At 43.3% G+C, this 27,143-nt stretch overlaps 1 protein-coding gene across 4 annotated transcripts in view; it reads left to right on the plus strand.

The window, feature by feature from the left end:
* SNX10 (sorting nexin 10) overlaps positions 1-27,143 on the plus strand; it is a 71,862-nt gene that overhangs the window by 24,277 nt on the left and 20,442 nt on the right. For 3 of the 4 annotated variants that reach the window (XM_059171404.1, XM_059171406.1, XM_059171403.1), the window contains one exon: positions 17,609-17,655. In XM_059171404.1, coding sequence (XP_059027387.1) covers positions 17,632-17,655 — 24 coding nt within the window. In that variant the 5' untranslated portion in view covers positions 17,609-17,631. Of the gene's footprint in view, positions 1-11,492; positions 11,648-17,608; positions 17,656-27,143 lie in introns of all 4 variants that reach the window. The other variant, XM_059171405.1, reaches the window with a different exon arrangement.

The raw sequence follows: 27,143 nt of genomic DNA on the forward strand, positions 1-27,143 counted from the left end.
GGGGAATCACATTCTTGCTTACCTCATAGGATTTTTTTTTTTTTTGAAAATTTAATTTATTTATTAGAGAGAGAGAGAACACGTGGGAGCCAGGGGAGGGGCAGAAGGAGAGGGAGAAGCAAGCTCCCCGATGAGCAGGGAGCCCCAGGTGACCCAGCGCTCGATCTCGGGACTCCCAAATCATGATTAGAGCTGAAGACAGATGCTTAATTGACTGAGCTGCCCAGGTGCCCCTCATAGGATTTCTTTGAGGATCTATGCAAAGTTCGTAGAATGGTGACTCTGTCAGAAGCACTCTGTGTGTTGGCTATTATTATGATCATCTTTAGAGGTCCAGCCTATTCTGTAAACCTGTGACCATTACCCATGATGGGATTTGGGGCCTGCAGACCTAGGTTTGAATCTGAACCCTGCCATATATGAGTTGGGTGACCTTAAATGGTTATTTAACTCCTTTGAATGTCATTTTCCCCATCAGAAGCACAGTATATCATATAGTTGCTGGGTGAGTCTCGTGTGAACTGTGTGTGAAGTGCCTGGTTTAGGACTTGAGGACTGGAAGACACATAAGGAGGGTTAGACCTCACCCTGCCTCACCCCACCTAGCCCCGCCTCACCCTGCCCCACCGCCCCCAATACTGTTCATCTCCTAATGCCCTGTACTTGCTTGGTCGTATCTCCCTCATTAAACTATATATTTCTTAGTTTTCTTTGTACATAATATGCCTTTATTCTTTTATTTATTCAGTGATTTTCTCACTCATTGGTTCACTCAGTCAATTTGTTCGTTTATGCCTGTTCCTTCTCTTTTGTTTATTCAAAAGTCTACTAAGTGTGTTGGGCCCTGGGAATCTATGTTATTCCAGCTCGAGTTCAGGAGAGAAATGACAGGATCCTGAACTAGTCCAGTGCCAGTGGAGGCCCACAGAAGGGAGTGGACTCAGAAGACATTTAGAGAGAGGCTTAGTGGGGCTTCCTGACCAATTGGATTTGGAAAGTAAGGGCAAGGAAGGAATCAAAGACAGTTTCTGGGATTTCCATCTGAGGCACTGTGTGGATATTGACACGATTAATTATTAAAATGGGCAATACATGAGGTGGGGGAATTGGCAAGGCCACAGACGTGCACAGGGAAAAGGTGTCACGTTACAGCTGGCCTGGATTGGACACAGTAAGTGAGAGCTGCTGACAGGAGGTCTCATGGAAACGTTGCTTAGGAGGTGACCAGGCTGTCCTCAAAGACAGTTCTGACTCTGGACTTCTTTGCATGTAATATGAGAGCGGTAGCCAAAACAGAATGAATGCGGAGTGGAAGAGAAGAGGGCTGCCAGTGGCCCTTTTGGGAGAATTGTCCTAATTCAATTAGGACAATTGAAGGGGAAGTGGGAGGGGACAGTGAGTCTGTGGCTTCTGCTGAGAAGCCATGTGCGGTGTCTCACCAGAGAACTACTCGTTCCCTTGCCAGGAACATACTATCCACTGTGTACCTAAGGCCAGCCCTGGGGGTGTCAGTGCAGAAGAAGGGAGAAAAAGACCCATTCCCCCATCGTGAGCCTCACTATGGAGTGCACTTCCCCAAGACTGCCTTTTCCCTGGCTCTCTCTTGCTTTTCAGGTTCCAGTTCAAGTGTCACTTGCTCAGAGATGCCTTCCTTGATCACCCGAATGTGAAGTAGTCCCCACCAAGTACCTGTAGTCACTCTCGATTACATCATCCTGTTGTTTTTTTCATTATGCTTGCTTATTACCTTGTCCATTTATTTGCTTTATTTGTTTCCTGTCTCTTCCCACTATGATGTCAGTGAAACTGGGGACCTAGTATCTAGTTTGGTGCCCCATCTCTGATGTCTGTGGCAGGGCCTGGTCCTTAATAGGTTGAATGGATTAACCAGGATTGCCCATCTACACTGGGATGAGAGGAAGCTGAGCTTGTTTGTTGGGGAAGGAAGCAGTCAGAGTTAGTAAGGGTGAGGGACAGTTGAACCAATGTCTCGAAGGAAGTAGAAGAACTAAGATCATGAAGACGGGAGAGTGTGATCCTTTTCTGTGAAACTGAGGGAAGTGAGTGAATATGTAGGTAGAGTTCAAGGGGACAGAGAACCAAGATGAAGAGTGTAAATCTGGTGGTCTTACTGTTTTGATGAAGTAGGAAGTAAGAGTTATCGGATGACAGAGGGGTAGCAGACCAGGAGTTGATGGGTGGCAGGAGGTGAGAGGTGAAGGTCTGAAGATGATGGCATGACTGGAAGATTCTTGAACCTTGGAGGATTCTGCCAAAGCTGGAACTCATACTTGGTGATGGAACCAGTCACAGAAATGAGAGGATTTTTCTTCAGTGGTGGGTGGGGTGAGAAGAAATAGAGGTGACAGGAATGACGTTGATCCATGTTTGGAGTTTGACAGAAGTGTGTCAGTGGAACAGGAAATGAGGGGTTCTGGGGGGAGAGTGTTCGAAAGGTTCAAGGAAATGAAGTCCAGAGGGACAATAGGAAGGGTAGGATGAAAGTTCTGGTGGTTTTTCATTCAAGCAGTAGAGCAAATTGGGTGAGAAAGAGGAAGTGAGAAAAGGAAGGGTGGGCTGTGGTAATCAGAGGAGAGTTCTAGTTTTCCATTTTAAAGAGCAATTCCTGGGTTGTGATCTGGTCACAGGGTGAGCATTGTTGGCAAGAGCTTAGGTCACAGGAACGAATAGCCTAAGGCAAGGCCAGGAGATGTTGGGTCATTACCCAAGAGTGAACAGGAAAAAGTGGGAAAGAACAGAGAGGAGGTTCCTAAAAATGTAGAAAGGAGAAGCAGGAAACCAGAGAGAAGGAAGTCATTCCAGGAAGTGAGCAAGAGGGAGCTGGTCACAAATTCTTAGGTTCTAGGTACTTGTCAGTAGGTTATTGTCTGGAGACTGTAGCGACTGGGGGAATTTGGTTTTCTACTGGTCCTTAGAAATGGGAGTTCTGAGGACCTAAGCAGCTTTGACTTGTAAGGCTCACAAGAGAAGGGAAGAGTGGAGAAGCCAGGGTGCAGCCATGGTAGATCTGTTGAGAGAAGTGTGGATGTGGGATACTTGCTGGCTCCAGGAGTAGAGCTCCCGAGACTAGTGGGAGGAAGGGTTGCAAGAGGGAGTGCAGAGCAAGGCTGGGTCACAGCCAAGTAGGGATGAGAGAACCCAGGATGATGCCTGGAGGGCTTTCAGCTTGGCAGGCATTGTGATTTGCAGGATGAGGGACCCTGGGGGTATGAATAAAATGGGTCAAGCTCCGAGTTTCAGGTAATGCTTTAAAAAGCCAAACAAACAGCTTTACTGAACTATCTGCATACAACTTGGCCAATTAAGTATACTCTTCACTGGTTCTAGTATATTTGCAGTTGTATACAACCATTACAACTGTCAATTTTATTTTTTTTTAACTTAAAAATATTTTAGAAGGTTTTTTTGTTTTGTTTTGATGAAGTCCCAGAACCTAAGTCAGGTTCGGTGGGGTGAGGAGGTTCGGAGCCGACGACTAAAGAAAGAATTCTTAAGACGTCATTGGTGCAAAATGGTGGTTTATTAAAGCACGGGGACAGGACCCGTGGGCAGGAAGAGCTGCTGCTGCCCCGGGTTGTGAGGGGTGGTTGGTTATATACGCAGGAGTTGGGTAGGTGAGGACAAAGGGTTATTGGGGCAAAGAATACTATCAGGATATTGAAGGCTTAGTTACTATTAAGTAAAGACAATTGAGAGTCTCCTGGTGGAATGTTACATTCCTGCCATCAAACATCCTTGTTAATGAGATTTAGGTTTAGAAGAAATTTAACTTTATTTGCTTTTCCTTCTACCTCCGCCTCCTTCGGTTTTTATGGAGGGGAGGGTGACATTAGGCTTGAGAAACTGAGTTCTGTGTCTTTGGAATTTGGGCTATTGATAAGGTAACTTCTTTGTTTGTAAATCTCAAGGATATTTGCAAACCAAGGGAGACTCCTGTCTTGTAGGATTGTGATCTTAGCAAGTTAACTATTTATCATTTTATGGCAGTCAGGGGTGCCTGAGGAATGCTACACCTATGGAGGGGAGCGGATGGAGGGGGGGGTGCAAGGCGCCAGCTCTTGCTTTGTCCTCAGCCAGCCTCCTGCTCCCTCATCAGTTTTGTTTTGTTTTTATCAGAGAGGGAGAGAGAGAAAGAGAAAGAGAGAACAAGCTGGGAAAGCAGCAGGCAGAGGGAGAAGCAGGCTCCCTGCTGACCAAAGGGGCCCTATGTGGGACTCGAGCCCAGGACCCTGGGATCATGACCTAAGCAGAAGGCAGACAACCCACTGAGCCATGCAGGAGTCCGTCCCAGCCATAGTCAATTTTAGAAAATTTTTATTAGCTGATTTCACTGCCCTTTAGCTATAACTTCCCTGAATTACCTGAACTCCACCCCTCTGCTCTCTACCCACCCAACCCAGTAACCCTAAGCGACCAGTAATCTATTTTCTCTTTTTATAAGAGTTCCTGATTCTGGACTTTCCTGTGAATGGACTTGTGTAATATGTGGACTTTTGTGGATCATTTCTAACATAATGTTTTCAAGGTCCATCCAAGTTGTAGTGGGTATTACTACTTCATTCCTTTTTATTGTCAAATAACATTCCATTGTATGGACGTACCACAGTCTGTTTATCCATTCGTCCATTGATGGACATTTGGGTTATTTCCACCTTTTGGCTATTACGAACAATGCCAATATTTATATACTAGTTTCTCTGTGGATATTTTCTTTTGGGTATATACTTAGGAGAATTGCTGGGTCAAATGGCAAGTCTGTGTTTAATGGTTTGAGAAACTGCTGGAGTGTTCTATGAGGTGGCCGCACCTTTTCAAATCCACCAGCAGTGTATGAAGGTTCCGATTTCTCTGTATCCTTGCTCGAATTTGTTACTATCGGACTTTATGATTCTAGCCAGCCTAATGGGAGTGAAGTGAAGTGGTGTCTTACTGTGGTTTTGATTTGCTTTCTTCTGATGACTAATGATATTGAACATATTTTCATGTGCCTATTGGCCACTTCTCTATTTTCCCTGGAGGAATGTCTATTGAGGATCCTTCGCCTGTTTTTGAAATGAGTTACCAGTTATCTGTTATCTTTATTAGTTATCAAAGATCATTTTATTATTATATTTATGTACATAATAAAACATATATTTATTTTATTATTATTTTCCCAGCTTTATTGAGGCATAATTAACAAATAAAATTGTAAGATATTTAAAATGTTAATGTGAAGATTTGATAATACCTTTTTGATTCATCCATCACCTTACTTTTTTCCCCTTTTCTTTCCTTTTTTTTTTTCTCTTTTTGGAGAGAATATTTTACTCCTTTAGAAAATTTCAATTGTACAGCAGTATTATCAACTGTACAAATTGTACAAATGCAGTATTATCAACTGTAGTCACCATGTCACCTTAAGTTTTGTTTGTTATTATTGAGTTGGATGAGCTCTTTGTGTATTCTAGCTACCTTTCCCTTATCAGATACGTGATTTGCAAATTATTTTCTCCCATTCCGTTCATTGTCTTTTCACTTTCTAGATGGTGTCCTTTGAAGCACAGAAAGTTTTAATTTTCATGAAGTCTAATTTGTCTGTTTTTTCTTTTGTTGCTCATGCTTTTGGTATATCTAAGAATCCTTTGCTAAATCCCTGGTCATGAAGATTTACCTCTGTGTTTTTTTCTGAGTTTTGCAGTTTTTGCTCTTATATTTAGGTCTTTGATACATTCCAAGTTAATTTCTTTTTTCCTTTTTTAAAAGATTTTATTTATCCATTTGAGTGGGAGAGAGGGAGCAGAAGCAGGGGGAGAGAGAAAAGCAGACTCCCTGCTGAGCAGGGAACCGGATGCGGGACTCTATCCCGGGATCTTGGGCTCATGACCTGAGCTGAAGGCAGATGCTTAACCATCTGAGCCTCCCAGTCACCCCATTTCAAATTAATTTCTATAAATGGTTTAAAGTAGGTAAACCTCTAGCTTTAATCTTTTGCCATCTCTGATCTCAGAACCATTTGTTGTAAAGACCTTTTCCCCCATTGAATTGTTTTGGCACCCTGTTGAAAATGAGTTGACCATGAAGGTATGTATGGATTTACTTCCGGACTGTTAATTCTTTGCTGTTAATCTGTTTGTTTATCCTTGTGACACTTGCACACTGTCTTAAGTACTATTGCTTTATAGTAAGTTTTGAAATCAGGAAGTGGGAATCTTTCTACTATGTTCTTCTTTTTCAGGGTTGTTTTGACTAATCTGGGTCCCTTGCAATTAAAGAGGAATTTTAGAATCAGCTTGTCAGTTTGTACAGAGAAGTCAGCTGAGATTCTGATAAAGACTGCATTAAATCTATAGATCAGTTTGAGCAGAGTTGTTGTCCTAACAATGTTGTCTTCCAGTCCATGAACACAGGATGTTTTTTCCAATTATTTAGATCTTCTCTAATATAGATCTTCTCTAATTTCTTTCAGTGTCCTTTGGTAATTTTAAGAATATACACTTTGTATTTATTTTGTTAATTTAATCCTTGGTATTTTATCCTTTTGATACTATTGTTCAGGTAGTGTTTTGATGGGAAATTATGGTAGTAGTTCTGCAAAGCCCCCTTACTAGGTGAAGGGCTAGAGAAAAAAATGTCTTCCCAACCGTTGGCAGGAAAGAAGAGCAGAGCATTTTCTGCTGTTCTTCAAGGGGCTGTGTTCTCATGTCTTTCATGATTCTGTGACATGGCACTGGGGGATGCATCAACCTCCAAAGAACTCTACACCCCCAAGTACCAATGGTTTCCCCTCTTTTTCATCCTAATCCAAATTGCGTGGTGATGGGGTGGGAGAGGGGAGTGAATAGCTGTAGACAGCTTTTGGTTAACAGGAATGCCATCTGATTGGATGAATTCACACTAATATTTAAATTACTGACCCCCCCATTTCAAATTTATCTGCTTTTCTAGAAGAGGAAAAGGAGTAGCCCAGACATATTATTATGTAGAAGAACCTTAATAGCATAGAAAAAGGAGGAGACCATTTGGAAAATGTGAAAAATATTCTTGGGTTTGATCTGGGAGGGTAGGTTTGTTTTGGGGAGAGAGGATGTTACAAGTTAGGAAGTCTAGTATTACCTGTGTGGCTGCTCTAGTGCCAGCTTCTCTCCTACATCTGCTTTCAATGGCTTCTTTTCTTCAATTCTGTTTCTTCTGGTCATGTTCTCTGTGCTTCCCCCACCCCCCAGCTGTCCCTCAGGTGGCTGTCCTGAGTTCGTATATGATGGGAAGTAGAGGTCAGGCCCACCACATGCATGTCTATGTGTCCAGAGTGGCTAAGTCTAAGGTAGTACTTTTCCTAAATAACACCAAAATAGTTGTGAGGCTAAAATTCGATGTGTTGTTTCTTGTTCCTGAATTCTAAACCCCCAGTTTGGCCAACATCATCTTCACAACCATTAATGGAACCCTTATGTTGTTGAGAATAACAACTTAGTGGTTTCATTGTTTTTCATATGATGAATCAGTATTTTTAGACTGCTAATAAACCTTAAGAAGCAATGTCTTATCCTCTTTAATTTTTATCTTTTGTGATAAATGGCAGAAAACTTAAATGGCAATTTTATTTATGCATCCAACTTTATTTATTTTTTTTACTTTTTTAAGATTTAATTAATTTATTTACTTGACAGAGAGATCACAAGTAGACAGAGAGGCAGGCAGAGAGAGAGGAGGAATCAGGCTCTCCGCTGAGCAGAGAGCCCGATGCAGGACTCGATCCCAGGACCCTGAGATCATGACCTGAGCCGAAGGCAGAGGCTTTAACCCACTGAGCCACCCAGGCGCCCCGTATGCATCCAACTTTAACTGAACCTCAGATTTCTGCTTGTTTTTTCATTTTGGTATTTTTTTAAAAAAATTGTTTATTTATTTATTATTTTCTTTTTTCATTGTTTGTTTACCATACCTAGTGCTCCATGCAATACGTGCCTTCCTTAATACCTACCAGTAGCCTCCATACCCAGCCTGGGGCCCAGTATGCGGCTTGAACTCATGACCTTGAGTTCAAGACCTGAGCTGAGACCAAGAGTTGGATGCTTAACCGACTGAGCCATCAGGTGCCCCTCAGTTTGTCTTTCTTAAGTTCTAAGTTCAGACTGAGAAGAGCTTGGCGGCTTTATAGGGGGGTTCTGCATAAACTGTACCAAAATGGAAACTGGACCACAGTAGAGCAGCTGTGTTCTCTCAAGGAGGATATGCTTGTCTTTCCTTTTCATTTTGGAAGCACTCTTTTGATTGTCCACGTTGGGATCTACCTCAAGCTACCTTGAGTAAAGGGGTACATGGGAACCCAGGAGGCGTGAAACCTTGAGCCACTGGGCACTAAAGGCGCTGGCGCCAGGCATCTCTGTGGATGTCAGCAGCTGAAGCCAGCACCATACTTCAGCTTTTCTGGTGGCCAGTTTCTTTAATATCTCACAAGAACTTTTATCTTCCTCATGGCTTCTGTTTAAGTGCAAGCTCTGGTCCCTCAGAACTCCTGCTGTGACATCATTACTCCTCCCTTTCTCTTTTGTCATTTCCCAGCTTCAGGTCTCAGGGAACTGCCAAGTCTTCCAGTGCTTCCTGGACCAAATATGGGAGGGAGTGGGTGCCCAGCCCTTCTTTTGGTGCCAGGCTGTGCCTCGGGCGCCTCACTAACCTGTGGACTGGCCTCACTGGAGTCCGATGCTTATCACTGATGCCTCACCTGTGTCTAGGAATTCCCCCTCCCCTGCCATGATACCTGTAGAGCTGCCTCTCCCTTAGGACCTTGGCTGACAGCTTTCCCCTCGAGGAGCTTTGGGGGCCCACAGCCCCTCTCCCAGACCTGCCCAATGCAGCATGAAGGACATAGGTGGTACTGAGAACAAGTACGAGAAAAACTGGTACGGAGTTCAACTTTGACTCTAGAACCACCCCAAGGAGGCATATCTTTATGAGATGAAAGTAAGAAGTCAGTAGGTTTTCATTTATATAGAAAAGTTGCTGAACATCATAGCAGGAAGTAAAACACAGTGAAATTAATGTAGTTGTTTGTTTTCTTGGAAATGGGAATATAAAGGTAACTGAGCACATAAAGTTTTACTTTTTAAAAAAGTGATATAGCTTTTTCAGACTTTGAAAGTAACAAATGCATTGTAAACTTCTGGAAAAATACAGAAAAACATGATTAGAATTCCAGCCATTCAGAAATGACCACCGTTGGAGCTCCTGGGTGGCTCCGTCATTAAGCGTCTTGCCTTCGGCTCAGGTCATGATCCCAGGATCCTGGGACAGAGCCCCTCATCAGGCTCCCTGCTCAGCGGGGAGCCCACTTCTGCCTCTCCCACTCCCCCTACTTGTTTCCCTCTCTAGCTGTCTCTCTCTCTCTGTCAAATAAATTAAAAAAAAAAAAAAAAGAAATTACCACTGTTAATTTGTCCTGTGTAGGCTCCCGTTCTCAGATAAGTAAAGAAATAGAAACGTACTGGGACACGTGGGTGGCTCAGTTGGTTAAGCATTGCCTTCAGCTGAGGTTGTGATCCCAGGGTCCTGGTATGGAGTTCCGCATCCGGCTCCCTGCTCAGCAGGGAGTCTGCTTCTCCTTCTGCCTACTGCTTCCCCTGCTTGCTTGTACTCTGGAGCTCTCTGACAAACAAATAAAATCTTAAAACAACAACAACAACAAAGATACATACTTAGAAAAATCACTTGACCATACTTCTTCAAAAGGCCCTATCATTTAATAATCTTCTATAATGTAATTTCTAGTGGTACAAGCTGTTCTGTTACTCAGCTCTACTATCATTCACTTTTTCTAATTTACTAATGGACATTTAGGTTTCCATTTTATTTGATCTATTTTTTTTTTAACAACCCTGCATTGGAAACATTCTTACATACAGAACTGTTTTTGCACATGTCAGATTAATTTTTTTAGGTTGAGTTCCCAGTTGTGGAATAATTGAGTCAAAGAACATGAGCAATTTAGAAATTCTTTTGAAACATATGGCCAAATTGTCTTTCTGGAATATTGAAATATCTCTCATTCCTACCAGCTGCAATCAGTTCTGTTTCTTATGATCTTTGCCAATGTGGATATTATCATCAAAAAACCATTCTAATTTAATAGACACAAATATGGTATCTTATTTTTTATTTGCATTTCTGTTTATAGCAAGGTTGAACATTTTAAATAGATCATTGACCTTTTTTCCAAAACTTTTTAATTGTGCTAAGTATATATAAAATTTATCAGCTCGCCCATTTTATGTGTACAGTTCACTAGTATTCACGTTGTTGTGTGATATCTCCAGATCGGTTTCATCCGGCCAAACTGAAACTCTGCACCCATTTACAAGAGCTCTCCATTTTCCCCTGGCAACCACTATTCTCCCTTCTGTTTCTATGAATTTGGCTAGTTTAGAAACCTTAGGTAAATAAGTAGAATCATAAAGTATCCGGTTTTTGTGTATGTGACTGATCATTTTATTTAATGTCCTCAGGGTTCATCCATATTGTAAAATGTGTGAGAATTTCCTTCCTTTTAAAAGCTGACTGAGGGGTACCTGGGTGGCTCAGTGGGTTAAGCCTCTGCCTTCGGCTCAGGTCATGATCTCAGGGTCCTGGGATCGAGCCCCGCATCGGGCTCTCTGCTCAGCAGGGAGCCTGCTTCCCACTCACCCCCTCTGTCTGCCTCTCTGCCTGCTTGTGACCTCTCTCTGTCAAATAAATAAATAAAATCTTAAAAAAAAAAAAGAAGCAGCTGACTGATACTCCATTGTGTGTACATACCACGTCTTGCTCACTCGTTTGTCAGTGGACACTTGGGTTGCTCACCCTTCTTGGCTTTTGAAACAATGCTTCTATGGACACAGGTGTACAAATATCTCCTTGAGATCCTGCTTTCAGTTCTTTTGGATGTAAACCCAGAAGTGGAATTGTGGACTATAGAGTAGTTCTCTTTTTAATTTTTTAAAAATTTACTTATTTAAGTCATCTCTACCCCCGATGTGGGATTCACACTCAATGACCCTGAGATCAAGAGTCTCATGCCCCTCCAACTGAGCCAGTCAGGCACCCCATTTTTAATTTTTAAAGGAACCTCCATAGTGTTTTCTAAGGAGCAACATGATTTTTCATTCCCATGGGCACAAAGGTTCCAGTTTCCCCATATCCTCACCAGTACTTGTTTTCTGTTTCTTTGATAGTAGCCTTCCTAACTGGATGTGAGATAATAACTCATTGTGGTTTTGATTTGCATTTCCCTAGTGATTAGTGATACTGTCTTTTCATGTGCTTTTTGGCTATTTGTATGTCATCTTTAGAGAAATGTCTATTCAGATCCTTTGTCCAGTTTTTAATCAGGTTGTTTTTTTTTTCGTTGTTGAGTTTGACCTTTATTATTTTTGTTTTGGGAATTGATTATTGATAACTTTGCTTAGTTTTCTTTCTTTCTTTCTTTTTTAAGATTTTATTTTTTTATTTGACAGGGAGAGATACAGTGAGAGAAGGAACACAAGCAGGGGGAGTGGGAGATGGAGAAGCAAGCTTCCCGCCCAGCAGGGAGCCTGATGTGGGGCTCCATCCCAGGGCTCTGGGATCATGACCTGGAAGGAAGGCAAAGGCTTAACAACTGAGCACCCAGGTGCCCCTAACTTTGCTTATTTTTCTACAGAAATATTCTTTGGTACGGATTTATAAGAGCTTTTCATAAATTAAATATTAATCCTTTGTCATGTATTATAAATAGTACTATATAATATTGTCTTTATATCCCTTTGAAACATACAACAGGTTTAAATTTTCATACAGTCATGTCTATCACTGTTTTCTCAAGTTTTTTTTTTTCCAATTTTTTGTGTATATGAGGGTGGGGAGGTGTTTACTAACCATCATCCTAGGGGTTCCAGAGCCTTCTCTGGGGCTTTCAGCACCCTGGGGCATTTCCCAGGGCAGCACAATGGCCACAGCATCAATCCCCTGCCATGGTGAGCCTATCCCCTGCTGGGCAGTGAGCTGGCGAGGCACAGGTATAGACAGAACCTTGCCCCGTCCGTCCTCCCTGCACACTGCAGGGGGCGTGTAGGTAGGAAGAGAGTCTCCACTTGAAGGACGGGCAGTAAGGTTTTTGGAACGGCAGATCAACACGTTCCTGGGTACTCCTAAAAGCAGCCATCCTTCCATCTCCTGTCACCTTCTTGGATACCTTTGAACCTGACCCAGGCTCTTCAGGCAGCTCCTCCTGTGATCCTTCTCCAGTACTCACTGGGAAAGCCCTTTCAATACCAGGGCTTTTGTCTAACTTTCTTATAAAAGCCCTCTCTGGAGGTAGAATCCTAACAGGAAAGGAAGTGGGGATGGAGCACCTGGGTGGCTCGGTGGGTTAAGCATCTGACTTCAGCTCAGGTCATGATCCCGGGGTCCTGGGATCAAGCCCTGCATCGAGCTCTCTACTCAGTAAGGAGCCTGCTTCTCCTTCTCCCTCTGCCCCTGCTCCTGCTTGTGTTCTCTTTCTCGCTTAATCTCTCTCTCAAATAAACAAATACAATCTTTGAAAAAAAAAAAAGAAAGAAAGAAAGAAAAGGAAATGGGGACGGATGCCTTTCCTAAAATACAGTTGACCCAGAGCAGCGTCTCTTCCACATTACAGTGGTAGCGCATTGTTGTAAGGCCCTAAGACGAAGGTGGAAATGCGTCCGAAGAACCCAGGTATCCAGTTGAGATGGTGAGACGTGGCGACATCTAACGGAAGGGTGTTACCTTTCATACTTGCTTACTTGCTCTTCCGCATACGGCTTGCAGGCCGGTCTCCAGGCTCCGGCCCCAGCTCCTGGAATCCAGCCATATCTCCAGAAGAGAGAAGAGGTTAAGTGTATGTTGTTTGAGGGTTGATTACTTCTCCTCACACAGTAAAACAAACAAACAAACAAACAAACAAAAAACCAAGAAAGCTATAGCAGTGGTTTCCTGATGAAACCTGTCCCCTTACTATCACAAAGCTCTGTCCACTGTGAGGTCAGTTAAAGATTTCCTGCACGTTCTTCTGGGAGCGCATGGCATCTCTCTTCGCTTTGGTGTGGGAAATATAGAGAAACATCTGTTCGGTTTATGAAGTTGTGTATTGTTACGGCGAATCAATAACTCTGTAGATCTTTGATAAAACCAGTTTTGTTCTGTTTAGGATTTCCTTGTGGCTTTGATATAAATTCCAATCTAGTTCATGATTAACAAGTCACCTTAATCAGCCTTTGACACGGGATGGTAGGGAAACCCAAAACTCTGCTGCTGAAAGCTTACCCCCCACCCTCATTTTCACTTTAGAGAATGATGTAAACTGCACTTGTGTTCCTTATTTGCCACTGGGAGAAGTACATAATCCCTTCTCTGTCCACCCACATGTATGGGCCACAGACTCAGGCAGTACTTTGCTTGTCAGAGTGGAGATCGCCTTCAGGTAGACAGACCAAGCTTAACACTGTGAAAATTTTTTCCTGTTGATCTAAGAGCTTTATTAAGTTAGAGACTTGAAAACACAACACTTGATTGCTCCCTAGATAGGGTCTGCAAACGACTGCCGCCTGTTTTTGTAGATAAAGTTTTGCTGGGACACAGCCGTCTGCATTAGATCACTGGGCATCTGTGTGCTTTCTCACTACAAATTGCAGACTTGGATAGTTGTAACAGAGACCGTTTGGCCTGCAAAACCTCAAATATATACTATCTGACCCGTTAGAGAAAAAAATTTGCCAAGCCCCGCTCTATAGAATTCTTTGTTTCACAGTCATTTTCTATTTTATAAAAGAAATATTCCAAGAGGGAAAATGAAGGCAGTTTCTTCCTGATGTTTCTGGTTTGGGCACATCATCTTCTGAAGGCAGTGATAGAATTGTGAAGATACATTGAGTCTGTCAGATGAGTCTCTGTGGCCACCATGTTTCCCAGCACGGGACAACCCCCATATCTGCCATCACTGTGTATACAGTTCTAACCTGAACAACGTTCCTGTGGTTTGGAGTGGTGGTGAAATTTAATATATTTTTTTAAGATTTTATTTATTTATTTTGGGGGGGGGCATGAGTTGGGGGGAGGAGCGGAGGGAGGGGGGATAAGCAGACTCTGCACTGAGTGTGGAACCTGATTCAGGGTTTAATTTCATGACCCTGAGATCATGACCTGAACTAAAATCAAAAGTTGGATGACCAACCAACTGAGCACCCAGACACCCTGAGATTTAACAATTCTTTCTAGGAAGGTAAGTAGGAAGAATAATGGGTCTCAGTAGGTGACTATCCAGGTGTGCTGTGGTTCCCCATTGGTGGTGGGGAAATAATGTGCTCTCTCCAAAGAAAGCCTTGTTGATGGCCACCTAGAGGCAGGGTTCCATAGTTGTTGGAAGAAGATCTTCCAGGGAGGCAAGAGTTCCCTATATACAGTATAATGACAGACACATGGGCTAGTCTGGGGAATTTGGAAGTCTAAACAAATCTAATATATAACCCACCAAGTGGGTATTGTTTTTTCAGAGGGCAGTTTCTGATGAGCAGCTTTGGTTTGCGTAATTATACACAACTGACCTTTTATCTCAAATCATACTATGTGCGATCATTTAATTTCCTTCTCTCATTAGTAAATGCCATGGCAAGATGTCATACCAGATGACATTTTGTGTTATAAAGGTAGCATCTCTTTGTAACTCAAATCTGCTATTTATTTTACATGAAATAAAAATCTTAATTTATGTTATAATTCTAATTGAATTATGGAGTTTAATTTTCTTTAAACAGTTCTTACTTCAAAAAGTATAAAATGAATTTGTGTTAACTAGAAAAATTCAAACAATATGGAAGTCTGTAGAGTAGACAATGGAAGTCCTCCCCCTTCTACCTCTCTTCCTATGATTTCAGATAGTAAAGGTCGACTCTGTGGTTCTCTGTGGTGTTTTGGAACTGGTTTAAACTTTCTTTTCCTAACTTCCTTGCTACTTGGTCTGTAACATCTCAGGGTGGCCGGCACTCTACTGGGATTGCAGTGTCCTTCCGCCTATGTGGGAAAAGCACAAGCTCTTTAAGGAGGATTAAGACCCAAACTTTGACCCATTTTTTCATATGACACAGTCATGGATGCAGCCTCAGGCAATGGAAAGAACAGCCTTGGGAAGTAGACTGGCTTGAGTTGATGAACTTGGACTGGAGTTCTCTCATGAGCTGTGTGAGGGCACCTTGGTCTGTCTGTTCTCTTACCTGTATAGTAAGGAGGCTGGCATCTCCCTCACAGGATGGCTCCAAAATTTAATGACACGGGAAAATACAGAAATGCTGTGTTGGAGAAATTGAATCAGTTGGGGAGACAGAAAATACAAATAATTGTGATGCAAGCAAGGTTGCTGATGGCAGGGGACCTATGATGGGGCTGGGAGTGGGGGCAGGAGAGGGGAAGTGATTTCTGAGCAGAATCATGGAAGAGCAGTGGGAGTTTGCAGGGGATCTGGAAGGGGTGAAGGCAGTGGCTCAGGTGTGTAGAGCAGAACAGCATGTGTAGGAAACATGACCAGCCCTGAGATGAACACAGCCTTCAGTCTGAGGTTTATGCACTACAGGAATTCCTTCAAGAACCCATCTCTCAGGCTTCTCTTCTTTCTAGCCTTTGCACACGCCAGTCCCTCTGCTGAGAATGTGTTTCTCTCTTTGCATTCCTGGCTAAATCGTACCCTCCTTTGGGCCTCAACTCAAGTGCCACTTGCTCAGTGAAGCCTTCCCAGCACCCCCATCCCATTCTGTCCCTCCATTCTTGCAACAGCTGACCTTTCCCTTCCCATCCCTTCCACATTATAGTTCTGAAGTCATCTCACAAGCTCCGGGTGTAGGCCATGCTCCGCTGTGCACCCGTTCCTAGCCCAGCACACGGCACCTGCTAGGAGCACCGTATTTGTTGAGTGCTGCATGAGCGCATGAATTCCCACCCCCTCCACAGCTGTGGTGCCAGCCTAGCTCTCCTGTTGGATCCCGGCAGACCCATTCTGCATGAGCTTGCTGTGGCTGCCCAAGGAAGTTACCACAAACTTGGTGGCTTAAAACAAGAACAATGGATTCTTTCACAGTTCTGGAGGTCAGATGTCTGAAATCAAGATGTTGGCAGCACTGGGCTCCCTCTGGAGGCTCTACAGGAATGTTCTTCCTTGCCTCTAGTGACTCCAGGTGTCCTTGACTTGTGTCTACAGCTCAGCAACCCTGCCTCTGTCTTCACGAGGCCTTTTCCTCTGTGTGTGGATTTTCTCCTCTTCTGTCTCTTATAAGAACATTTGTCATCACATTGAGGGCCCACACCCATAATTTAGGGTGATCACATCTGAGATTCTTATTTATGTCTCCAAAGACCCTTTTTCCAAATAGGTTCTGGAGGTTAGGATGCAGACATATCTTTTCTGGCAGCAACAATTCAACCCAGTCCCCCCTCCACTGTCCCTTTCCCTCTGTAGAACTGACCCACCCACTGCCTCATGACTCTCTATCATGCTTTTCTCCATCCATTGTGCATGCGATTGTCCCCTCTGTTCCCTTGAAACTCCCTCTTCCTTCCATGAACACTGACATTGCTGCGTTTTCTGTGGGTCCTTCCATGCCCTCCAGGTGACAAGAACCATCTTCCCCTTGGAAATCGTGCAGCCTGTCCCCACAGTCCACTCTCTCCCTGCAGGAGGTCCTTTCCTCTGTCTGCTATGGGACATCTTAGCAGTACCATCATGTGGGTCTGGAAGCTGAAGCTCACGTTCTTGCTTCCTCATATTCTCTACAGTGCCAAGGACATTAGTAGACTCAAAAGTATTTGTGGATGGTAAAAAGTGTCCTGAAAATGGAGTCAGACTTATATTCTCAAAATAAAGACAGACATTGACCATACAGTCACAGCCACCTTTCAGTTTGTGAGAATCCATACGCATGGATATAGTCAGGGGATTTTGATTTTCTTGGACGTGGACCAGGTATACACTCCAACGAGCTCATATAATAAGTGACGTTTAAAATACAGTGGACAACCTCAGGAACGGTCAAGGCCTGAGAGCAACCTTCAGGTTGGTGGTACTGACTCCAGTCAAGGTGCTGACCTGCACCCCTCTTGGGGCCACATCATTTCTTGTCTGAACTCTGGAGTGGTTTAGGTTTCACAGGAATGACCTGTTTCTTGAAGGTCTGATTGCTGGTAAAGCCATCAGCGCTGTTCTCCATGGTGGATCTCTCTGGGCATCTCTGTTCTCTCTATCTTGCCAACCAGCCCCTCTTGGCCACTCTGCTCCCGACCCCGTCCAGCCTCTGGCTCACCAGAGCTCCAACTCTAGCCAGACTCTGCCTGGCCTTTCGGTCTGAGTGCCTGCCATCATCCAGCTGCCTTGGGTTTGCCACATCTTGGACTCCCCGTCGCCAGGCAGCCTGAGGTTCACCTTGGTCTGGTCAGCAGTGGACAGGAGGGAAGAAGGAGCAGAGGTTCATCTTCCAGAGACTGTGGGTAGCCAGAGAGTTTTGCTCTCAGGATTTGGTGGGAGGCCGTGAGCGACATACCTGCTCCAGTATGGAACTTTCAAATCACTGAGTGTTGGTATCTTATTTTTCAGATTGATTGTGTCCTGTGCTGAAGATGTTTCCAGAACAACAGAAAGAGGTATGTCATCGCAAATCCAAAAATAAATAGTCCATGCATTTTGACTCACTGCAGGTTAGTTCTTCATTCACTAACCATCAGTCTGTGGTGGGGAGTCAAGACACTACAGGGCCTCCTAGAGGAGGGCTGATGAAAAAATAAAACACCTGCCTGCCTCCTCCAGCGCCCCCCACATTCCCCAGCTGTGGTGTGTCCTCAGCCCTCGTTCCTTGGTTGCAGTGACTGAGCTGGCTCTTAGCTCACTCCCACCCGCTGCTTATAAAAGTATCTTGTTCTGTGACTCACATTTCTCCCAGACTCTGACTCCCTCCCTCTGACTTTCTTGGTTTTCTCCTCTGTTGCCTCATGCGTGAATCCCCCTACCTCTGGTAATAACCCAAGGGACCTGTCTGCCATTAGTTTCACTTTTACCTTGCTTATTGCCTCTTCGATCTGTTGGCTTGGTTCCACACAGTTCAGAGAACACTGTCCCTTCCTGAATGAACCCAGCCTGATGGTTCTCCCAGGCCTCTTGTCCCAGCTTCTGGAACTTCAACTAACTGGGAGGAGGGCAGGACAATCACCACACCAACACTTTGCTGAGTAGCCCCCTCCCTTGAAAGTTTTTTTTTTTTTGTTTGTTTGCTTGTTTTTAAGGGAGAGAGAGGTAGGGGGAAGGACAGAGGGAGAGAGAGAATCTTAGGCAGGCTAAACAGGCTCCATACCCACCTGACATGGGGCTCGATCTCACATCCTGAGATCATGACCTGAGCAGAAATCAAGAGTCTGATGCTTAACTGACTGAGTCACCCAGGTGCTCCTTGGAAGTACTCATTTGTCCTACCCTACCTACTGCTGTACCACACACATTGTCACTAGGTGAGACCAATGAAACTGAATAGTGGCAGAGGAACTTTTAGGGAGTAAACACACATACACACACCCACACGCACACAGCCACATGGTCCTTTGTTTGCCTTGCCCGGGTTTAAAGCACTGTACAACTCAAAAAATCCATTTCAGAGAATCCTTCCAGAAGCTTCTTTGCTAGATCCCACATTGTGTCTTTCAGCCCTGTCTCTGGGTTCAGATTCTCCTCATCAATCGAACCCACTTCTGCTGTTTAATTCTAGGATGGGCTCTCCCATTTTTTTAAATTTTATTTTTCTTTTTACTATTTTTTGGGGCTCCCCTATTTTCAAAGACAGTGTTTTGGTTTGTTTGTTTTTAAACTTTGTGGGTATAACATATATATGGTAAAATGCATCAGATGTCCTAATCTTGTGTGTATAGCTCAGCAGATTATCTTTTATGTGTACATCTGTGTAACCCCACTCGGATCGAGGTGCAGATGTTCCCAGCACCCCAGAAGGCACTGTGCATCCTTTTCTAGTCAGTCCCCCGATCCTCCCTATAGAGCTAACCCCATACAATACCAAGACTTTTCTCCTGTCTCTGTATTAAATAAAGCTGGGATCAGGCTGTTTCTTTCAGGAAATCCCTTCTCTGTGAAGTTGGCCCCACTGTAGGTCCCCACATGACTTCTCTCACTTCTGACACTAATGACAATTTCAGGGGTTCCCTGAACCATCCTGTTTTACTAATTCACAAGAAGATGCACAGAACTTGCAAAGACAGCTGTTATGCTCACAGTTATGCTTTATTATAGGGAAAGGACACAAATTAGAATGAGCCAAGGGAAGGGATGCAGAGGATAGAGTTGGGGAGGGGTCCAGGTCCAAATGTGGAGCCGCAGCTCGTCCTCTCCTTACAGAGTTGGTGGAGTCACGCTGCCGCCATTGTGTATGATGATATGCACAGGGGAGCTCAGCAGGGCCTCTGGTGTCTAGTTCTTACTGGGGTTCAGTCACAAACTGCCCGCGTGGCTGACTTTTAGTATCCACTCCACCTGGGGTCAGGCTAATATTGTTAGTCTCTGGTTCCTCCAAAGGTTGAAGTAGGTACCGTGTGGTCCTAAACCCCCATCATATTTTCATTGTTGGACTGGCCAGTGGCCAAAGCCCGGGCTAGCAAAGGTACTTTTGTCAGGCAAGGCATTCCAGGGGACTGGAGATCACCTCCCAGAGGCCAAGGGCAGAGGCCAGACCTCCCTCTGGGTGAGGTGAATTCTTCACGACACATCTAATCTACATTGGCCTGGCCGCTGGGCAGGCCGTGCCAGGGGAGTGAGGGTGTGTGAGCAATGGCACATTCCAAAGGCACATTTTTTTCCCCCTAAGACCTTATTTATTTATTTGAGAGTCAGAGAGAGAGAGAGAGAGACAGACTCCCCACTGAGCAGGGAGCCAGATTCGGGGCTCAATCTGAGGACTCTGAGATCATGACCTGAGCTGAAGGCAGACCCTTAACCGACTGAGCCACCCAGGCACCCCATCCAAAGGCACATTTTGAAAGTTGTTCTCTTATGGGGAAAAACTGTCGATGAAAGCAACAAAGACTTTTTTTCCCCCCAATTAGAAGAAGGTTTACTTGAAATTTTTTTAATTTTTAATTTTTTACATTTTTTGCTCAGTTGGATTAATCACTTCATTTTTATTACCAGCTCACTTTAATTAATAAAAGCTACACAGATTTTAACCAACTACATAAAGTATTTTATTGACCTTGAAAAAGTCATTTAAAGGTTTTCTTTATTTATTTCCTTGGTGGGGGGAGCACAAGTGGAGGGAAGGGCAGAGGGAAAGGAGAGAATCTTAAGCATCCTCTGTGCTCAGTGGGGAGCCCGACCCGGGGCCTCATCGCAATGACCCTGGCATCATGACCTGAGCCAAAATCAAGATTCAGATGCTAAACTGACTGGAGCCACCCAAGTGCCCCCAAAAGTCTTTTACTATAAATAATTATATAATAGTATTTTAACATTAAGGAATTTTTAAACTAGGAAGTCCTTCAACTGAAAAGGGAAACAATAGTAAGAAGAAAGAGATTAAATGTTTGGAAGTTTATCCTCTGTCAGCAAGAGCTCAGCATAGTCAGGCTAAGTTCTGGATGTATTATTGTTGAGTTTTTTTTGTTGTTGTTGTTGTTGTTGTTATTGTTTTTAATGTTTTTTTTAAAAAAAATTTCATTTATTTATTTAACAGAGAGAGGGACAGCGAGAGAGCGAACACAGGCAGGAGGAGTAGGAGAGTGAGAAGCAGGCTTCCCGCTGAGCAGGGAGCCCGATGCAGGACTCCATCCCAGGCCCCTGGGATCATGACCTGAGCTGAAGACAGACACTTAACCGACTGAACCACTCACGTGCCTCTAGTTGTATTGTAATATAGTGCTTTTCATCACCTATCAGTCCATTGTCTGCCTGTGGCCAGAATGATCTCCTGGCATCTAACGCATTGCTCTTAGAACAAAGTCAAAATTCGTAAATGTGGTTTCTAAGGCCCTGTGTGATCGGACTCTGCTTCTTTCCCCAGATTCATCCTCTGCCTTCCCTGTTCCCCCGATGCACTTCTCACTTCTTATTCTGGACCTTGTTCTGCAGACTTGTACGCCCTGTGTACCCAGGGCCCCTGGGCTTTCACAGATGTTTCCTCAATGCTTGGAATAATCTTTCATCCCCCAGACTTCTTTCCCTGTTGACTGGCTAACTCCTGCTTATCCTTAGGCCTCTGCTTAGAAGTCAAGAAGAGGCCTTTCTAAAGCCTCAATTACAAAAAGTATTTTTATCTCACCACCTACCCTGTAGTTGCTGCAGTTAGCAGTGGAGGAGGTTTTGGCTGAGACTTTAAATATCCTAGTGCCTGGTTATCGTTTAGTGGAAATAACTCCAGTCCCACCGGACTGCATATGTAAGGGCAGAATGCGACATCACCGATTGTCCTAGCATCTAGACCAAGGAGGCAGTGTGTGTAAACCCCTTTCCACTCGGTGCCCATTGCAGACTTTACTAATTAATCTTGACATTGGCACATGAATTGAGACCTCTTTACCATCCTTGTTTAAAATTCAGACAGCCTAGGAGAGACACAGTTCCACCTAACTGGTAGTTCCAGCCTAGAAGTTTGGTTAAGTTTTTTTTTTTTTTTTTAATAGATGTGGGGGGTGGGTAACCAAATGGAGTCTCTCTTGTTAAAATAGCTTTATTATTGTAATAAATCTAGAGAGAGCAGAACAGGGAGCGAGAGTCTTCCCTGTTAGTTAAACACGTTCCATTTGCACATTGGTCTGGATTCCCAGGAGAGCAGTATCTGAGCTGATGGATCTTCCCCCATAAAAAGGCCTTGGCATTAGGCCATTGTAAAATTAAAATGAATTCAGATTCATTCATGCATGCAACTTTAATTTACAATTAAAATATTATGGTTACATATTTTAATAAGAATAATTAGATGGACCCAACTGAATCAACTCTTCTGTTTAATGAGACAGAACCCAGGATCCTAATGGAAATGCAGGTGGCTGTGTCAGGATACACGTTTCAGGCTGTCTTTCGTGGAGTCAGGCATTTTTTATTTTCTTTATGTTCCAATGTCCAGAGAAAGCTGTCTGGTTTTTCTGCATTGCTAAAGACCCTCGCTTTCTGCTACATTGAACTCCTCTTCTGTGATGGGTAAATAAACAGTTCGCTCCTGCTGGACCGTGTTTCACAAGGTCCCACACTCTGGTCCCTCCAAGGCACTGGGTTTGTTCCTCTGTCCCAGGCTCCTGTGGTGTCAGTGGGATGGCCCTGCCTATGTGATAGGACCGGAAGGGTAGGCTGAAACCCCTTCTGTGTGTGTGGGTTTTGGGCACAGGGTGTATATCTCCCCTGCTGTCTTGGGTCATGGTGGTGGAATTCTGCCTCCAGAAATCTGGGCCATTAGGATAAGGGTTTTTCTTCAAAGTGTGCATACTTCACACTGGACAGCAACGACCAGTTACTGACACTTTAGGGGCAATGGATATACTGTGGCAATGGATATACTGACTGGAGCAATGGATATACTGTGGCAATGGATATACTGACTGGAGCAGACCCAGGTGCACCCAGGGGAATTCCAGGCACCTCGAGGACCCTGCCACCAAGGGAGGAGACGGGACCCTGCAGGGACAGACATGAGGGAAACTTAACATTGACATGTTTGGGATATGCCTGTGCTGACTGATGGGAACCTCTTCGGCTTGTTCTAGGAAAGCCTGATTTTGTTATTGGGAAACTGATTGGAAACTGACTGGGCTGGAACCAATGAATATCATTAAAGACTATCCCATAAGCAAGCCTTCCCCTGGGTCCTCTGATGTGGGGGACTATAAAGGGAAGTGACAAGACAGAGCACTCTCCTACTCGCTACAATGAATTGTTTTGTTATTCCATCCTCCTTCCTTCCTTGCCTGTGTGACGTGATATTATAATAGGGGAAACTAGATGTAGGATAGATGGAGATTTTTCTGTGTATCTAAAGCTGTTCTAAAATGAACACTCTTTTTTAAAAGAAACCACACTGAATTATATATGTTCACATACAGAGGTTTGGTTTTGGTTTTTGTTTTGTTTTTTAATGATTTTATTTATTTATTTGACAGAAAGAGAGAGTGAGAGAGAGAGCAGAAGCAGGGGGAGAGGGAGAAGGAGGCTTCCAGCAGAGCAGGGAGCCCAACTCGGGGCTTGATCCTAGGACCCTGGGATCATGACCTGAGCTGAAGGCAGGCACTTAACTGACTGAGCCACCCAGGCGCCCCTCATTTAGAGGTTTTTTAAAAGATTGTGCAGTAAATAAAGCAAGGTATAAAACAGTATTTATATTATGCTTTCATTTGTGTTATAAAGTATATATATAATATATAATAATATAATAATGTATATAATAATATAGGTGTAATGTAACAATATATAATAAGTAATATATAATATAATAATATACAACATATATAATAATGTAGATATAATATAAAATATATATTATATATGTATAATACAAAAAATATATAAAAGTCCTGCCTTAGTTAGGCAAAAAACTGGGAGTCCAGTAGGTAGGGGGCTTTATTTTCATGGTGTACTCATCTGCTTTTGAAATTTTCTATATATCTTTCCTGAATTGCATAGATGTTTTATTTTTCTAATAATGAAAAAATCATATCTTTTAAGCTTGGCAAGTATTGGGCTATCGTTACATTAATGGTGTCAATAAATGCTGAACAAATGGTTGGCATTTCAGATCAGATCTATGTTTCTGACTTGCTTTCACTTGCGACTTCCCTTTCTGAAAGGGAACGAACGGTTTCCTTGGGAGGACCCCCCCCCCCCCCGCCCTTCTTCCCTGCCTTCTTTCCTTTCACTTTCTCTAGTTTTGACTTTTCATTTATAAAATTTTAAACATAAAGCAGAGAGAATAATATAAGGAACCCTTATGTACCTAGGGATTCAACAATTAGCACATTATTAATTCATGACCAAACTATCCCCCCCCACTATCCATTTTCTCCTGCGATCAGACAGTGAATTATTTTGAAACAAATTCTAGACATTGTGTATTTTTATCTATAAGTATTTCAGTACACATGTCTAACTAATGGCCCTTCTTAGGAATAAGCCATATTATCACACCTTAAATAATTAGAGTTAATTCTTTCATACCATCAAATAGTCAGGGTTCAAGTTTTTCTGATTCTATTGGTGGGAGGGATACACACACACACACACACACACACATACACACACACGTATATATATATATTTATATTTATGTTTTATTGTTCTAATCATGATTCAAACAGAGACCACACGTTGCACTTAGTTAATACATTGTTTAAAGTCTGTTATTCTGTTATTTTCCCCTTTTGCAACTTATTTGTTGAAGAAACTGCATTTTTTGTTTGTAGAGGTTTTCACAAACTGGAGTTTGCTGATTGTGTCCTTGTGGTGTAGTTCAACACAGGTTGGCAGTTACTTCTTTTTTTTTTTTTTTTTAAAGATTTTTAAAATTTATTTATTTGACAGAAAGAAATCACAAGTAGTCGGAAAGGCAGGCAGAGAGAGAGAGGGAAGCAGGCTCCCCGCTGAGCAGAGAGCCCAATGCGGGACTCGATCCCAGGACCCCGAGATCATGACCTGAGCCGAAGGCAGCAGCTTAACTCACTGAGCCACCCAGGTGCCCCAGCAGTTACTTCTTAGTGCACAAGATGGCTCTCTCCACCACACTTTTCCTAAGGTGTTATGAGATACAAAGGTAACTCCTTAATTTGGGATGATACTTGTGTAAAGATGCTTGCAACAGCATGAACTGTTGTAAATCACATAAAAGGCAGGTCTAAGTGAATCTCATCCACTGTTATTTCTCCTGCAGTAATAAAAAGCTTTCCTAAAAATCATCATTCAAAGCTGCCAGAGCATGGCATTTAAATACCCTCCACGCTATAAAGTGGCAAGTAATATCCCTCGTAGTATGTCTTTTAGGTGATTTGTCATAACTATTATTAAGAAACAGGAAGCTTACTTAATACATTCCTTCTGCTTTCAAGCTTGTTATTTGCAAAGAATGTAGTGTGTAAAATGGGCTATATTTTAGTTTTAAGATTGTTACGTGGGAGTCCTGAACAGAACCCTGTTGAATAAGACATGGGTTAAACGCTCCAGTTTAGAACAGTGTGGACAGAGTTGGCGCTCTTTCATTGAGTGAATGAATGAACAAGTCCCTGGTTTAAATACATAAGCGTGTAAAATATCCTTTGGAATAGAGGAAAAAGAAATATCCTGAGAAAACGAACATAAAATGAAACAAGTCTTCATTTTTATGATAGAAAGTTCTTATCAAGGCTCTGAACAGTTAATACTCATTAACACCTAGAGTTTCTTATTGCTTAGCCCTTGTCCCCCTTACTCATCTTTCTGTAATCTGAGTAAATATTCTTTAAAAAAAAAAAGAATTTTATTTATTTATTTGACAGAGAGAGATCCATCACAGTAGGCAAAGAGGCAGGCTGAGGGGAGGGGGAAGCAGGCTCCCTGCTGAGCAGAGAGCCCGATACAAGACTCGATTCCAGGACCCTGATATCATAACCGGAGCCGAAGGCAGAGACTTTAACCCACTGAGCCACCCATGCGCCCTGTAATCTGAGTAAATATTCTTATGAGGAGCACATGATTAGGTTTACAGTACTATAAAGCTGGGCTACAGTGAAAAGTAGGGAAAAACACACACCTGTCAAAGTGGCTAACATGCTAGAGCAGAACCACCAGCAGCCCCTGTGCTAGGCATGTCGTATCACATGATGGTGGCCAGCTGAGTTTCCCTGACGGCTGATGACGTGGTACCACATTTCATGCACTTGCTTGCCATCTTTGTGTCCTCCTTGGTAAAATGGCTCTTTGAGTGTTCTGTCTCTTTTCTAATTGAATTCATTTTTTTCTTAAATGTTGACTTTTGAGGGGAGCAGGGGTGGCTCAGTTGGTTAAGCATCTGCCTTTGGCTCAGGTCATGATCCCCGGGTCCTGGGGATAGAGCTCTGCCTGGGACTCCTTGCTCAGTGGGGAGTCTGCTCTTTCTCCTCCCTCAATCCCCCACCCCTGCTTGTGTTTTCTGTCTCTCTCTCTACCTCTCTCAAATAAATAAATAAAATCTTTTTTAAAATGTTGAGTTTTTTTTTTTAAAGATTTTATTTATTTATTTGACAGACAGAGAGCACAAGTAGGCAGAGAGGCAGGCAGAGAGAGGAGGAAGCAGGCTCCCTGCAAGCAGAGAGCCCAATGTGGGGCTCGATCCCAGGACCCTGAGATCATGACCTGAGCTGAAGGCAGAGGCTTAACCCACTGAGCCACCCAGGTGCCCCCAAAATGTTGAGTTTTGAGAGTTCTTTATAGGGTCTAGGTACAAGTCCTTTGAGGGATGTGTAATTTGTAAATATTTTCTTCCCGTCTGTCATTTGTCTTTTCAGCTTCTTTGCAGGTTCTTTTGCAGAGGCAACTTTCAATTTTGGTGAAGTCCTGTATCACCATTTCCTTATGTGGATTATCCTCTTGGCATCAAATCTTAGAACTCCTTGTCTAGGCCCAGGCCCCAGACATTTTCTCTTATATTTTTTCCTAACAGTTTCATGTGTGCATTTAAGTCTATGATCCATTTTGAATTGATTTTTGTAGAAGATACAAGGGTCAGGTAGAAGGTCATCTTGGGCCTGTATATGTCATTGCTGCAGAACCACTTATTGAAAGGCTGTCTATCCTTCATTGAATTGGTTTTACACATTTGTCAGTAATCAGTTGGGCATTACTATATGGGTCTTTTTTTTTTTTTTTTAAGATTTTATTTATTTATTTATTTGGCAGAGAGAGAGAGTATGCGCACACACGTGCACAAGCAGGGGGAGGGTCAGGCAGAGGGAGAGGGAGGAGCAGACTAGCTGCCCGAACAGGGAGCCGGTTGTGGGGCTTGATCCCAGGACCCTGGGCTCCTGGGCAGGATCCAGCCAAAGGCAGATGCTTAACCGACTTCGCCACCCAGGCGCCCCAGTGTAGGGGTCTATTTCTGGGTTTTCTGTTCTGTTCATTGGATCTGTGTACCTCTTCCAGTATCATA

This window comes from Mustela lutreola, chromosome 4 (assembly GCF_030435805.1).
Source record: "Mustela lutreola isolate mMusLut2 chromosome 4, mMusLut2.pri, whole genome shotgun sequence".
Taxonomy (NCBI): domain Eukaryota; kingdom Metazoa; phylum Chordata; class Mammalia; order Carnivora; family Mustelidae; genus Mustela; species Mustela lutreola.